The sequence below is a fragment of the Otolemur garnettii genome, unplaced genomic scaffold (genome assembly GCF_000181295.1).
Source record: "Otolemur garnettii isolate 467f Iridium unplaced genomic scaffold, OtoGar3 scaffold00044, whole genome shotgun sequence".
Classification (NCBI taxonomy): Eukaryota; Metazoa; Chordata; class Mammalia; order Primates; family Galagidae; genus Otolemur; species Otolemur garnettii.
The window spans coordinates 8,136,255-8,151,420 of NW_003852439.1; the positions used below are offsets into that span (position 1 = coordinate 8,136,255).

A 15,166-nucleotide genomic window follows, 5' to 3' on the forward strand; every position below is an offset into this window, starting at 1 on the left:
CAGCTCACAGCAACCTCCAACACCTGGGCTCAAGCAGTTCTCCTGCCTCTGCCTCCCAAATAGCTGGGACTGCAGGCACCCAACACAATACCCAGCTATTTTTTGGTTGCAGCCGTCATTGTCATTTGGCAGGCTGGGCTGGATTTGAACCCCCCAGCTCAGGTATATGTGGCTGGAGCCTTAGCTGCTGGAGCCACAGGCGCTGAGCCAGATTGGACGATTTTTTAATAATAGGATCTGGTTTACTCTGAAGACACTCCCCTCTGGTTGCCATTGGGACAGCTCATTGTAGGAGAACAAAAGTGGTGTTGGGGTGATAGTGAGCAGCCCTGAAACTGTCCAGGCATAAGAAGGGCATGTCCAGGGAGAAGAAATATGTGTGTACCAGCTGGGAACTAGGTTGGGGTTGCTCTGCCTCCTTCTCTTTTCCACTCAGGGATGAGGACAGGCCATGAGACCCAAGGAGCAGCCTGGGGTGCAAAGTCCACAGCCAGGCCCTGTGACAGGCCCAGGAAATGCAGTCCCGCTGGGTCTGGGCCTAAGTAGCCCCATAGGTTATTGTCAGGGCAGCTGGTAGGCAGATGGGCACCTGGCCAACAGCAGGTGCCCTCCAGCTCAGTCATTATTGAGGGGCTTTCACATCCCTGGGGGAGAGGGTTGGACTGGGTACCCCAGCCTGCCTGGGTCTACCCTGACTCAGTTAGGAGTGGGCAGCTGAGCTGCAGATGGGCACTGGTTCCAGCCCTTTCCCAGAAGAGGGCACAGGAAAAACACAGTACAACTGGGTCAGTAAGGGCCGGGAGGAAAGTGTTCCAGCCCTGGGGAGCAGGGTGGGCTTGGCACAACAGACACCATCCCACACATGCCAGCACTCACTCCTCTCACCAACATTTGGGCAACTCCACAAGGCTTCCAGAAGAGAGCACCCATGGACACTAGGACATCAGATTAGTGGAAGCCATGGGTGCAACACATAAAGATGGGCAGACCCAACTTTAATCCTGCCCCACCACTCAGCCAAGCAACCTGGGGCCTTAGTTTCTTCATCCTCAATGCAAGGACAACCCTGCCTGGGCTCCCACGGTCCAGAAGAGAGCTTGAGGGTGGCCTCTGAGTCACTAGGGCTAAGCTGTGTGTTGATGGGCACGCCCCAAGCCTCTTTGAGCCTCCCATGCCCACCCGAGACGTGTGAACAAGCACACTGCCCACCTCCAAGGATGTTTAAGGGACGGATTTTGGATGACACCTGGCACACCATTAGTGCTCAGGAGAATTAGCAGGTATGACTACCACTTCCCTGGCAGTGGCATTTCCACCCTCCAACCTCAAGGTCACATGGAATACAGATCCAAACTTTATTTCTTAAATATTTACCCAGCATGTGAATGCAGCCTTCTCTGGCAAGGCAAACACACATAAATTAAAGTTTCTGAGCTCAGTCCCAGCCGAAGTCCTGGCCAGTTATCTGATAGAACTTGCGGTTGAAGGGCCGGTAGAAATCCTGCAGGCGCTGGACCAAGGCCCACGGCACACGGGGATGAGGCCGACCCTTGGATTTGCCCAAGCAGCGGGGCCGGCTGCTGCCCTGAGCCTTCTTGAGGCAAGGGAAGCCCTTGGTGGCATTGAAGTAGAAGTGCTTATCTGTGACTACTCGCTTGAGGCCCAGAAAGTCCTGTACTCGGCCAACCTCCCCAGCAGGGTCACTGACCAGGCGCTCGCCACTGACAAACAGGAAGTGAGACAGGGGGAAGTAGCGCAGCCAGTTGTCCAGGTGCTGGGCATACAAGCCAATGCGCACAGCACTCCAAGCAGTGTCCACAGGGCCCAGGCCATGGCGGAAGGCCAGTGCTCGGAAGCTGGGCAGGCCTGGGGTCTTGGAGAGCATCTGGGCATAGTCAGAGATGGCACGAGTCACGGGGTTGCGCACCACCACAATCAACTTCGTGTCCGGGGACATGCCATGGATGCGGCAGGGGGCCTCTTGAGTCACAAAGTAACTTGGGGTCTTCTCCATAGTGATCTGCCCATCCAGAGTGCGTGGCATCAGGCTCCTGCAAGATAGAAGGAACCTCAGCCTGAGCAGACACAGGTGGGCAAGATAGAATTAAGGAGCCGCAGCCTGACCGGACACAGGTGGGCATGGGTGGCTCAGAGAGGCTTAGGGCATGCCCATCAACACATAGCCCCTCCCACACTAGCCTGACCCCCCAGGACCCTTCCACCAGCAAGATCCAGGCCTCCAAGGTGAACAAGCCTCCCTCTCTGCCCAACCCAGCTCATTAATGTGCTTGCATGGGAGCCTGGGCCATAGGCAGTGAGGGCACCCAGTCCTGCTGGGCTGCTTGTTGCTGCTACAGCGACAGGCTGAGGTCACTAGATGCTCTTCTCTGCCATTGACCATCCTGGCTACCATCCCTGCACAAGCTCTGTCCTCCCTCATCCCATGGGCCAGCTCCCTCAGATCCTGGCAATGGCCACCCACCAAAGCCATGCCTCCTGAGGCTAGACTCCGCACCCTAACCCTGACACTGCTCTCTCACCCCAGACTGAGTAGCCCTGAGGCTGGTCTGCCTGGAACTGGCCACCCCGCAGGCATCTGCACTATAATCACTTGAGATCACCCTCTCAGTGGTTTAAAGCATCTCCAAATCAGGCCATCAATTATTAACAACTGTCCAGACAAAGTAGTCATCTTTCTCTCACTCCCTCCCCTGCTTTAATCATACCCCTGCTAATCCTCATCATCCTAGGTCCAGACTCAGAAAGCCAAAAAGCCACCAGCAGAGCCCTGCATGTTTGAGAAAAGTTAGTGATGTGACTATGCCCAGCTGGAGGACCTTTCCCGAGCCCCTGGGCCACTGGGCACCAGGCTAACAATGAGCATTTCTGAGAGGCCTCTTATCCTCACACAGGGGAGGAGGGCACTGACCCAATCCCAAGGTTCAGGGGGAGGTGGCTGCCCATAGCCCCTATACTGCCCCAAACCTGGCAAAGCCCATCCCTGAGTGCCTGCCTGGGCAGGCCCAGGCACCCCAAGCGGTGTCCCAAGGTGGCACCTGCCAGTAGTACAGGATAAGATTGGGCAGGGCAGGGCAGGGTGGGTCAGCTGAGCAAACAACTCTGGGGAGGGCTGGGAACTAGGTCAATAGAGGAAGAGGTTGTGGGGACCTACACTAGGGAGGGGATGTCTCTGTCTGGACCTGCCTCCAGTGCTGTGAGGGGGCTTCCCCCACCCCAACTGATAGACACAGGACTGGCCCCAGTGGGAAAGTAACCTAAGTGAAAGTAACCTAAGTGATCCCCAGACTCTGCTCGTGGAAGGCAGGGCCTAAGCCTCCTCTTCCTGCTCAAATCCCTGAGGAAACTCAGACCAGGTACAGGTACACAGACCTACGCACCAGGTGCTTGGCTTGGAGGGAGTGGTGGTGGGATGGGAGGATGTGTGGGCGGCAGGCTGCCAGGCTGCCCTAACAGCACCTATGAGCATGGCAGATTTGGGTGAGCCTCCCAACCCTCAAAACAAGGCCTTGGGCAGAGCTGGTCCACAGATATCCAGGAGATAATCTTCCTTCATTTTGGTGACAGTGAGGTAGACGTGTCCTCTACCCCACCTGCTGCCCCATTTTGTAAGCAGGCACATTGAGGCTCAGAGAGGTAGCAGGAAGTGCTGAGGGGAGATGCTGGCCTCAGACCTTGGCTGCTACAGTGGCTACAGGGGCTGCAGTAACCAGCCTCCTCCTGGCCCACCTGGAAGGGAGTGTCTGCTCAGCTTTGCTTCCAGAGCCTTGCACCCCACACCCTGACTCCCATATCTGGGACCCCACATGGGAACAGCACCAGCCTCCTCAGGCATCAGTTCAAAGGCCTTGGGTGGTGTCAGCAGGCCCAGGGCTACAGCCTGCCGGCCACACTGGCCTCCTTTCCCCTAGGGAGAAGTCATGACAAGGGGATTCCCCCACCCTCACTTTGCCACAGATCCACAAAGAAAACCCAGCACTGATGCCTCACCACCTTCTCTTCTGCCCTTCCCAGGAAAGGACACCAGCCCTGGGCCCTCCTACCCTAGCTCTGGCACTTGCTGGCTCCAGGGAACCATGAGACTCAGGAACTCCAGCTCTCCCTTTTCCCAAACTGGACACTTCAGATTCTGAAGAACCTGCTCTCTACTTCCTCCAAATGGCTACTTATCCCCACCATGCTTCCTCTCCAAGGAAGTCAGAATTCCAGAGAAGATGATTACAGATCCTCTACAGTAGGAGAAGGTGGGAACATGGAGGGGGACAAGGACTTTCTAGGCACAAACCAGATCTGAGATGGGAGACCTTAGAGATCAATAACTTACCTTCTCCAGGCCTCACAAGCCTATCCCAGCCCGTCATGGAGGGTGGGTATTGGGCTCTGGGGGGTGGGAGAGCTGGGACAGAGTGGGAGAGCAGACCCCCACAGGCAAACATCTGAACTGCTTCCAGGGCTCAGTGCCCGTAGCACAGTGCCAGCCGAATACACCAGAGCTGGCAGGTTCGAACCCAGCCCGGGCCTGCTAAACAACTGCAACAAAAAAATAGCTGGGTGTTGTGGCAAACACCTATAGTCCCAGCTACTTGGGAGGCTGAGGCAAAAAAATCCCTTAAGCCCAAGAGTTTGAGGTTGCTGTAAGCTGTGATGCCCCAGCACTCTACTGAGGGTGACATAATGAGACTCTGTCTCAAAAAATAATAATAAAATAAACTGCTCCCAGGACCCCTTCCCTCGCACAGAGCCCACCTCATCTGGTCTACATTTCCCATTTCCATCCAGCCCAGGGCCAACTCTCTGCCCTCACCTCTCTGATCAGGCAGGCCTGGGACCCAGCAGAAAGTTATCATTCCTATCTGATGGCAGAAAGTGCCGGGAGGACTATAAGTTCTGCCACAGGAGCCTCCCTCCCCAGGATTAAGAGGGGATAAGTCCCACAGAAGCCCCCTGTCCCCTACATATTCAGATCCCACTCCCCAGCCCCTGGTCTTACAGCCCTCGGAACTAAGTGGCTTCCCCACACACACCCCTTCACCTCCTCTTGCTTTTCCAAAGTATTTTGACTAAAGTATAGCCCCCACCTGTCCCACGGAGGCACCCACTCCCAGGTTGAAGCCTTGGGGTGTCTATGTGATCCCAGCACCAGACAAACAGTGAAGGTACTCAGTGAGTGAGTAAATGGATACACAAATTCTGAGTTTGGGAGTACTTAGTAGCAACTGACAGCCCTAGATTAATGGGGTGGAGGCCAAGAGAGCAGACCCCTCCCAATCCTCTGCACCCACCCTTCCCCCCCCCCAGAGATGGGGCCTAAAAATGAGGAAGAAGGAGTCTCTCTCAGAATGACAGTCTCCTGAACACCACCTACTCCCAGGCTGGGCATCAGTATTCCCAAGAGCCCTTCTCAGGGCTGAGAATCTGACTCCCAGTCTGGTCCTGGCCAAAGCTGCCTCTCAGGAGACCCCTATCCTGCCCAGACCTCCTTCCCCAGTTCCTGAGCCCTCAGAATCCTTTGTTCTTTGAAAACCTTCTAGGGATAAACCCAGCCGAGCTCCCTGTGCTCAGCCCAGCTCCTCCAACTCCTTCTCATAAAAACTCTCATGGGGTCAGTGGCAGCTCTGAAGTTTGCCCTCCAGTTAGCTGTGTGTCCTCAACCCTCACCCCTCTGCCCTTCTCCACCGCTCCTCCTCCCCACCCTCAGAGCAGCCAGAATGAGGGTTGCATAAACAAGAAACAACAAGCCCTGCCACAGTCAGAGAAGGGGACCAGTGGTCTCTTCCTGGAGCCAGAGCCAAGGATGCCAGCATTCAGGCAAGTGGGGATAGACTTGCCTTCCCTACACCACCACCTGGCTTCCCTGGCTTCCTGACAGCATTAACCCCACAAAGCTCAGGAGCCAGGCCCCCTGTTCTCACTGATGCCCCACTCTGCCTGCCCTTGAAACCTGTGAGTAGTTTTAATGCAAAAAGCAAAGTTAACAAATGGGGATGGGGAAAGAGAAGCAGGGAACAGAGAGACTGGTACACCTAGAGGTCAAGAGTCTGGGTGCTGCCACTATCCCCCCTGTCACTAATTCATCAGGTGACCCTGGGCAGAGGCTCGGCCCAAGCTTGGGAATGACCAGCCACCAGGATGAGCTGTTTTAGCTGGGGCTAGGTGTTCCCTACATTCCACTCCTGGACCCCAAGTCCTCCTGCGCTGGGGGCAGGGCAGCTCCAGAGCCCCATGCATGAGTCTGGAATCTGAATGTTCACCCTCCTGCACTCACATAAAGGCAGTATCGTTTGTAAAGCCCAGTCTCTCTCCAAACTCCCAGGACCACCAAGAAGGGTTCCCGGTGCCCAGGTCCAGGAGTCCTGAGCAGGCTGCAGGGAACCTGGAGCCTCCTTCCTAGGGTAACTAGCCAGGGTCGGTTGGTCAGACATACATGCCTAGAGTGACCCAGCAGGGGAGGGCGCCTGATTAAGTGGTATTTCTAACGCTCCCAAATAATCCCACTGGCTTGAAACTACTTCCAGCTGGGATCACACTCCCCACCCCAATCTTTCTCGGTCCCTCAGCAGACCTGAACCAGGACTTTCTCCATAGTTCTCAAAGTTTCTGGGGCCCCCAGCCTGGTCCTTCTCCTTGAAGACAAGTCTGGGTCTCCCTCAATTCCGGAAGACTTCGCCTCCTCAACCAGACCCTGGCGCGCATGATGTCCTCCCTCCGAAGGCACCCGCCGGGGCGTACACCGAAGCCGACCAGATGGGCCGGGGTGCTTACCGGTACCAAGCGAGGCCGCGCTCGTAGCACCGGTCGAAGAAGTGGGGCTCGGAGCCGAGTGCACGGATGTCGGGGTGCAGCCGCAGGAACTCGAGCAACGCGCGCGTGCCGCCCTTCTTCACGCCCACGATGAGCGCCTGCGGGAAGCGCCGGTGGCCGGAGCCGCTGGCCACTGGCAGATCCGGCGCTCCGGGGCGGCGGCCAGAGCGGGACTGTTCGGTGGGCGCGGCGGATGGCGCGGGGGCGCGAGCAGCCGGAGGGCAGCGGCCGGGGAGGGCACAGAGGCAATAGGCGCCGAGAGCCAGAACCACTAGCAGCAGCGGCGCGCGAGGCCCCCGCAACGTGGCCCCCTGCCCAGTCCCCGCGCTCTGGCCGCCCCCGGCCCCGCCACCTAAGGCACCGCTACCTGCCATGGGGTCTCGCTGCACCCAGGCCCGGGAGCCAGGGCCACAGGCTGGGGCGCATTCCGGCCAGCGCCGCGCTCAGTCCGCGGGCGCCGGACTTCTGCTCTGCACCCGGGTGTCCTGCTGCCCTGGAGCAGGCTCTGGGCGGGGCCGGGGGTGGGGCCTAGACGTCCCGCCCCCTCCCGGACACTGCCCCACCCGGGACACGCGGGCCCCAGCCCACACCTGGGCGAGACTCGGAGCCGCCGAGAATACCTGGATTCTCCTGCGCCGAGACACCGGGCGCGGGAGGACGCATGAGAGGCGTTGAATTGGGACACAGGGCAGTGACAGGGCGGCGCACAAGCCCCCCCACCCCCCACCCCACCCCCGGGACCTGCTCTTAGAAGGCCTATCACGGCCGGCAGGTGCACGGGCGAAATCCCGGCCTCCAGGAATGGGAGCCTCTTTGCCAGGCCCAGTGGACCAAAGAAGCGCATTTACTCGGGTGCCCGGCCTGCGAAGGGAAAATGAGGCCAGGCCACCACTCTAGTGCATAGAGGGAGTGTGCGTCAGGGGATGAGGTGTGCCTTGCACTCCCAGTTGACTGTTGGCCCAGCAATTCCTCTGGGTCACAGCCCTACCTGCTGGAGAGAACTAGACAAGTGTAGTTACCGTTTTGGAGTCGGGCAAACAGGCTCAGAGAAGACAAGCGCAGTTGGGAGCTGAGTCCCTTGGCCCTAACATGTCACTTCTTCTGCCCAGCCTAGTCCACCTGGCCATCCTGGATGTGGGAAACTAAGTGGCCCCCACTATGTGTGAGGGACTGAAGGGAATCTGTGCTTGAGGGAGGAGGGGTGCTCAGGTCCTGCCCCAGGAGCTCCCTCAGAGGGGAATAAGAGTCAGGGGCCTCTCACAGCTGTGGGACCTGCAGAGGACACTTTGCAGGAGCTTCATCCCCTCACGGTTCAAAAAACCCCAGCAAAGCCTGCAGGGAAGGAGGGCAGAGAGAAGAACCTGAGCTGCCCATGAAAAGGGTGAGCAACTTGCCCAGTTCCGCTCCCTGCTGGCCCCTGTGTGACCTATGGACAGTAGATCTCCCTCTCTGGACCACATGGTAAAAGACTAAGCCACAAAGACAAAAGGTAAGGGCAGTCCCTATGCCCTGTGAAGGTCATTCACCTCCTGCTGTCTGTCTGGTTGAGCCTTCTCTGCCAAGAACAGGCATTTTAGCGAGTTCCTTCTGCCCAGCTGGACATCCCAGGGGCCCAGCAGTTTTGAAGGTCCTACACCGCTGCACACAGCTGGACTCCTGTCTAGGTCTGTCTGTCCATCCACCTTCGCCCAGCCGTCAGACCTGAAGATAACCAGCATGTGGAGAGTGAGACCTGATATGGTGGAGGAAGAATTTGGAAGGGGAGATGGGCCCAGTTAACACCATTCCTGAGGGAGATGACAAAGAGGGCCAGAGCAGGAAGGGACAGAGAAGGGAAGTTTAGGGAGGCAATCCTAGGTGGGAGCAAGGTCCAGCCTGTCCTCACAGTTTTTTGACCAGCATCCCAGCTCTGTTTGCCCCCTTCACAGGCTTATATGTGGTTTAGACCCCCATCTACTTCCACCTACCCATAAGCTCTGCCAGAGCAGGGACGGAGTCAGTCTTGATCCATTCTATGGATCACACCTAACAGTGGTGAGTGCTCATAAATGTTTGCTAGGTGACCATGTCAGTGTGTGTATATGCATACATGTATGTGAGTGCCTATACTGTGTCCATTACCTACACCACTCTCTGCCTCTTTCCCTGTCTTTCCATGCCCAGGGTGGGCACCCCCAGCCTTGGCCCCCACCAGCAGCATGGGTGGCATATAAGCATCTGTCCAACTCCGGAAAATGACTAATAACACAGTGACTTTCCTCCCTCCTTGGGGAACAGAGGCAGATTTCACACATTCAGCAGCTCCAGGAACTCCCTCCCTTAAAACCACACCTTCCAGCCCCTGACCCATTCCTGCAGCCTGCTGGATTCCGGAGCATAGAGGGAAAGGGGCTGTGGCTGGAGGGCAGGCCCAGCTGTCCTTGATTTGCATGGGTTTTTCCCACTTCCAAATGCATAATTTGCCCAGGTACATAGAGGATGTGGTTCTCTCTCAAGGAAGAGCCCCTAAGAAAGGCCTATACACAATCCTATCCACCCCCAGGATGTACCGTTCTCAGTGCACCATGGTAGGGATGAGGCAGGGCTACACTCATCACTAAGGACAGTGGCAATACTAATAGCAAGGTTCTAGGGCCTTCAAGGCTGATTCAAGCCCAGTTTGACCCCTCCTAGCAGGGGAACTGGGCAGCCCTCCACCTTCATTCTATCTATTTTATTTTATTTAGACAGAGTCTCACTTTGTCACCCTTGGTAGAGTGCTGTGGCATCATAGCTCCAAGCAACCTCAAACTCTTGGGCTCAAGCGATCCTTTTGCCTCAGTTTTTAATTTTTAGTAGAGACAAGGTCTCACTCTTGCTCAGGCTGGTCTCAAACTTATGAACTCAAGCAGTCCACCCGCCTCGGCCTCCTAGAGTGCGAGGATTACAGGTGTCAGCCACCGCACCTGGCCTATTTTTTTTTTTTTGAGACAGTCTCACTCTGTCACCAGGGTAGAGGATAGAGTGCCATGGTGTCACAGTTCACAGCAACCTCAAACTCTTGGGGCTCAAGTGGTCCTCTTGCCTCAGCCTCCCAAGTAGCTGGAACTAAAGGCATCTGCCACCATGCCTGACTAATTGTTCTATATATATTTTTAGTAGAGATGGGTTCCCTTTCTTAGCCTGGTCTTGAACTTCTGAACTCAAGCAACCACCTGCCTGAGCAGGTTAAGAAAAGGTGACACTAGCTCCCACCTCTGAGTCCCCATTCTAAGTCCTCAGGGATTTTTTTTTTTTTTTTTTTACAGATTTTGGCTGGGGCTGGGTTTGAACCCGCCACCTCCGGTATATGGGGCCAGCGCCCTACTCCTTTGAGCCACAGGCACCGCCCAGGAATGTTCTTTATGATAAGGAAGTAAAGGGCATGTGACGGTGACTGCAGCACAATAAGGGGTGCCAGGAAGCTGCTCCCACTTTGGGGGATCTGAGTACCTCATAAGTCCATCTTCCTCAGGGAAAAGCCTGGAGGGGAAAGGTTTCCCTGGCCTCACAGTGGGAGCTGGCTTAGCTTGCCAGATCTTGGGAAATCTTGTTCTCAGTGACCTGGAGACACTGTAACAGAGAAAGGTCATGGGGCTGCCCAGGGTTTGCCAGGCAGATCAGATTCCCAGTGTCAGGAGGGACACATGAAAAATTTCCTTAGACAAGAGTAGAGAGGATCAAGGACTACAGGCAGCCTGTCTAAGGTTTTAGGGTTTGCCTGAAGGAACTAGAGTCCCCTCCTGCAGAGGGACAGCCTGCAGCCTCCTCCTTTCCCTTGAGTGTTCCTGGAGGAATTAACACAGAGAGCCCTTTGCTACTGGTCCCTGCTTCTCCAGGGCTTGGAGCCAGGTCTCCAGGATGCCTAGCTGGGCCCTGCCAATGACTTTTCCCATCAGAGCCCCCAACTTACTTTGTAACAATGGAGCAATTCTTCCCCCAGCTGGTATCCCTGCTCTCCCAGAGGAAAGATCTGGTAACAGTTGGCTTTTATCCCCAAGGAGTGTCTAAAGGAGGACTTGAGGAGAGTCCCACAGAAACTGGACTCCCCCATCCCCACCTTCTCCACCTTCTTAGCCTCAAGCTACGCCTAGGCACGGAAGCCTTTCAGGACCAAAAGGAGGAAGGGACATCGTCCAAATGGCCATATGTCAGGCCACTGGGGCTCTGTGGCCATGTCTGTCCAGCCATGCCCTGTTGGTGATCCCCATGGACTGGAAGGTGACAGTGAATATCTGGATTCAGGCTTAGAAGGCTCCTGTCCCTGACACCATGTGGTGTACATATCCCAAGTGTGCATGTTGGGCACAGGCGGAAGGGGACCCACGCCCCAGTCACCTTCCCCCACAAGTGTCAAAAGCCTAAGTGAATCTCCCCACATGGCAACATCAGAGCCAGTAAGACTACTTTGCAGAACAAGTCCAGCCTGACCAAGGGACAGAACCCCCAGGGAAGTCCCCAACCCATCTGTGCTTACGTCCAAGGCAAGCACCCCATCCCACAGCTGCCAGACAGGCACATGACCAGTCTTGTTGGGCTCAGTGCTCAGGAAGACCCCAGGCCTGGGGGCAGATGTCTCCTCCAACCCCAAAAGACCCTTCCTAAGCTTTAGGAACTTCAGGCTCGACTCCCATACCTTTCTCAGAGAACAATGACTCCATCCCTCATGCCCTACACTGATTATTGCTGTCTTCTCTCTGGTTCCAGTTGCCCTACCCTCCACCCTACCAGCCCTGGACCTATGCCATGGGCTCCTGGCCCCTGAGTCTTAAGGCCCAGCAAAGAACCATACTCCCAGACTAAGAGACCAAAAAGCCACTAGAGTCCAGGTAGAACAGCGAGCCAGGGCCCACACGCTGATTACATAGCCACAAGCAGACCCCAAATGCCCTGGCCTCCAGCCCAGCTAGCTCTGGCCACCCTCTCCTCCCAGTCTCTGGCAACGCAGCTGCCAAGCCTGTGAAGCCAATAGTGTAGCCTTTTTTTTTTTTTTTATTTGAAGACAGAGTCTTACTATGTTGCCCTCGGTAGAGTGCTGTAGTATCACAGCTCACAGCAACCTCCAACTCTTGGGCTTAAGTGATTCTCTTGCCTCAGCCTCCCAAGTAGGTGGGACTACAGGCACCCGCCACACACCCAGCTATTTTTTATTGCAGTTGTCATTGTTGTTTTAGCTAGTCTGGGCTGGATTTGAACCCGCCAGCCTCAGTGTATGTGGCCGGCGCCCTACCCACGGAGCTATGGGCCCTACCCAGTAGCTTTTAAACATACTAGTTGGAGATGAAATGTGGCAAGACAGGAAACCTGGGGCTGAAACCAACAATCTCCATGGTTTTACAAGGAGGTAGGCACTGGAGGGAGGAGGCTTATCAACAGGTTACCTTGGCTTCTCCCCAGCACCGCCCCTCTTATCTGTCCCTGGAATATTACAAACCCTCTTTCTGGTGCTGCTTGCCCCCAAGTTCAGTTAAACATAGCCCCAGTGCCCAGGACCAGGATAGGAGATAGGTAATCCTGGCGTCCCTGTGTTCCTCAGACCACAGACATACTCATGCAGAGGTGGAGTACACATCTGGCACCCATCCTAAGATTGTAGCATTCCTCCACCTGCTGCTACTGTACTGTGATCTCATGAGGCCCCAGTTTGGGAAAGATGAAACTCTTCACTGCAGTTGATGGCCTTGAGGACCTCTTTGACCTGCAAGAGGAGGGTTTGAGGCTTAACCCACCAGAGCATATAGGAGGAGCCCAGGGGCCCTCGTTGGGGGGTCAGAGCCACCAGGTAAGGCTTCTTAACACGTGAGAAAGAAGGGACAAGGAACTCCAGCAACACAGGGATATGTTTCTAAAAGAGACTGGTTTGCCTAGAGGCACAGGTGGGAGAGTGTAGGTGCTGGTGTGCAGGGAATAAAAACAACGTTATGATAAGGAACACTGATCTCTTTTCTGGAGTAGGAAATCAAGCTGTAGGTGGAGTCAGCTCCAGACAGAGTGTGCAGGGACTATGGGAGTCCCTGAGGGGACTTACCTGTCTGATTATTATTTTTTTTTTTTGAGATGGAGTCTCACTTCATTGCCCTTGGTAGAGTGCCGTGGCGTCACAGCTCACAGCAGCCTCCAGCTCCTGGGCTTAGGGGATTCTCTTGCCTCAGCCTCCCAAGTAGCTGGGACTATAGGCACTCACCACAACACCTGGCTATTTTGTTGTTGTTGCAGTTTGGCTGGGGCCGAACTCGAACCCGCCACCCTCGGCATATGAGGCCGGCACCCTACTCACTGAGCCACAGGCACCACCCACCTGTCTGATTATTATTTTGCAAAGATGACTGGTAGGGGAAGCCAGCCAGGAGCTGTCTCAGTTGTGGAAAGAGATATGGGCGGAGGAAGGAGGCTTGGGAGGTGGAACCCCAGAACCTGGAGTCTGGGGACGCCCAGGCTAACTCGGAGTCATGGAAGGACAGCAAGCAGGGAAGGCCAGGGGCATAAGCGCAGGACGCTTCCATCCCGCTGCCCTGGAGAAGGGGATAGGGTTTGGCTGGGTCTGGGCGTTTAGCCCCCGCCCCGCCCCCGTCACCCCTGCAGCAGCCACCACCTGTTCCCGCCCCTGTCCTCGCCCCGCAAATGTCTTGTTTCGGCTGGCTCAAGAAGCCCTCGAGTGCATCGGTCACTTCGTGAAGCCCAACAAACGGGTCCTCCCATCAGCAGCTGCTGCACCCTGGAATGCCCCGAGGGCTCAGTCTGTGATCATGGCACTGGACCGTTAGGCGCGGGACTGCTGGGCTGGGTGGCCTCAGAGAACTGCAACGCCGCCTCGCGCCTGCGCGCTCCGCCCGCCGTGGAGCCCGGGCAGCGCAGGGCGAGTGCGCCCCCTGCCGGTCAATCTGCGCGCCCCCTGCACAGCCCTTCAGCCAGTTCCCAGGAGATGACGACCTTGGCGGCTGGCGGCTTGGAAGCCGGTCATGATGCTGGGCCTGCTACAAATGGGCGTGAGAGGCCCGGTGGCCCCGCCTGGCTCTTCAGTGACCTTCGCCAACTCTTCTGGACGCCCCCTCCCACCTGCCCGCTCCGCACATGGCAGGGAGGTTCCTGGCACAAGCCATACACACACCAGGTTCATGATTGTCCCCACCTCTTCTTACTCAGGGGAAAGAAAAGCCATGGGTAAGCAGAAGTCCAAAGCATTGTCAGTTCCCTCACTCGTTCTGCAAAGGTTTATTGCCTTGGGTCCCTGCTGGGTCTCACAGTGTCCCAGATTCGGATTCGGATTTCTTTTTCTTTCTCTTTTTTTTTTTTGAAACAGAGTCTCACTTTCTTGCAAATGGTAGAGTACTGTACCATCATAGCTCACAGCAACCTCAAACTCTTGGGCTCAAGCGATCCTCTTGCCTCACTCTTAGTCTCACTCTTATTAAGGCTGGTCTGGAACTTATGAGTTCAAGTGATTCACCCGCCTTGGCCTCCCAGAGTGCTGGGATTACAGGCATGAACCACCTTGCCTGGCCCTCCAGACTCAGATTTCTCATTTCTCCCACCTGCCCCTCACCCAGGGCAAAATGCCCTGCCCTGCACTGGCAGGCCAGCTGCTCCTAAATGGACCTTTGGCTAGTAAGCATGTCCCTTGCAGGTTCTACCTGGCAAGGAGTGTGGTATGGCAGGGAAGGGAAGGGCTGCACTCTCAGAGCCTTTGGTTTCTCAAGGGAACTGGGGTAGCAGGCCAGAGGTCACACAGACCCAGCAGGAGAGGTAGGGTGATTTATGACTGAGATACTCTGGCACTGGAAACACCATCCCTCTCCTCCTGCCTGCCCCTGGCAGACTGAATCTGCCCAGTCACCCATCTCTGGGCTCCCAATGTGGGGATACTCCAAGTCCTGGGGTTCCCCTAATCTTCCCACCCCTCCAAGGACTCTGCTTGGTAGGGCCTAATGGATCTCCCCAGCCCAACTGCCCCCTACTCAACCCCTGTAAAAGAGATGTACAAATGAACATGGGGCACCTGGGGTCTCACAAGCCCCAGCACTGGCCTAGCTCATTCCCCTGGGCACCAGCAGGATGTTTGTTTTTGAGACAAGAGTCTCACTCCATTGCCCTGGGTAGTATCATGGCATCATAGCTCATAGCAACCTCAAACTCTTAGGCTGCAGCAATCCCATTGCCTTAGCTTCCTGAGTAGGTGGGACTATAGGCGTGTGCCACTACACCTGACTAGATTTTACTTTTTTTTTTTTTTAGTAGAGATAGGGTCTCACTCTTGCTGAGGCTGGCCTTAAACTCCTGAGCTCAAGTGATCCACTGCCTCAGCTTCCCAGAGTGCTAGAATTACAGGCAT

At 55.9% G+C, this 15,166-nt stretch overlaps 1 protein-coding gene across 1 annotated transcript; it reads right to left on the bottom strand.

The window, feature by feature from the left end:
* Positions 1-1,341: 1,341 nt before the first annotated feature.
* Positions 1,342-7,260, bottom strand: HS3ST6 (heparan sulfate-glucosamine 3-sulfotransferase 6). Its single transcript, XM_003790783.3, has 2 exons — positions 6,781-7,260; positions 1,342-2,051 (listed from the first exon to the last, which is right to left on the bottom strand). The coding sequence occupies exons 1-2, from the start codon at positions 7,191-7,193 to the stop codon at positions 1,436-1,438; spliced, it is 1,029 nt and encodes a 342-aa protein (XP_003790831.1). The 5' UTR covers positions 7,194-7,260; the 3' UTR covers positions 1,342-1,435.
* Between the last annotated feature and the right edge of the window lie 7,906 nt (positions 7,261-15,166).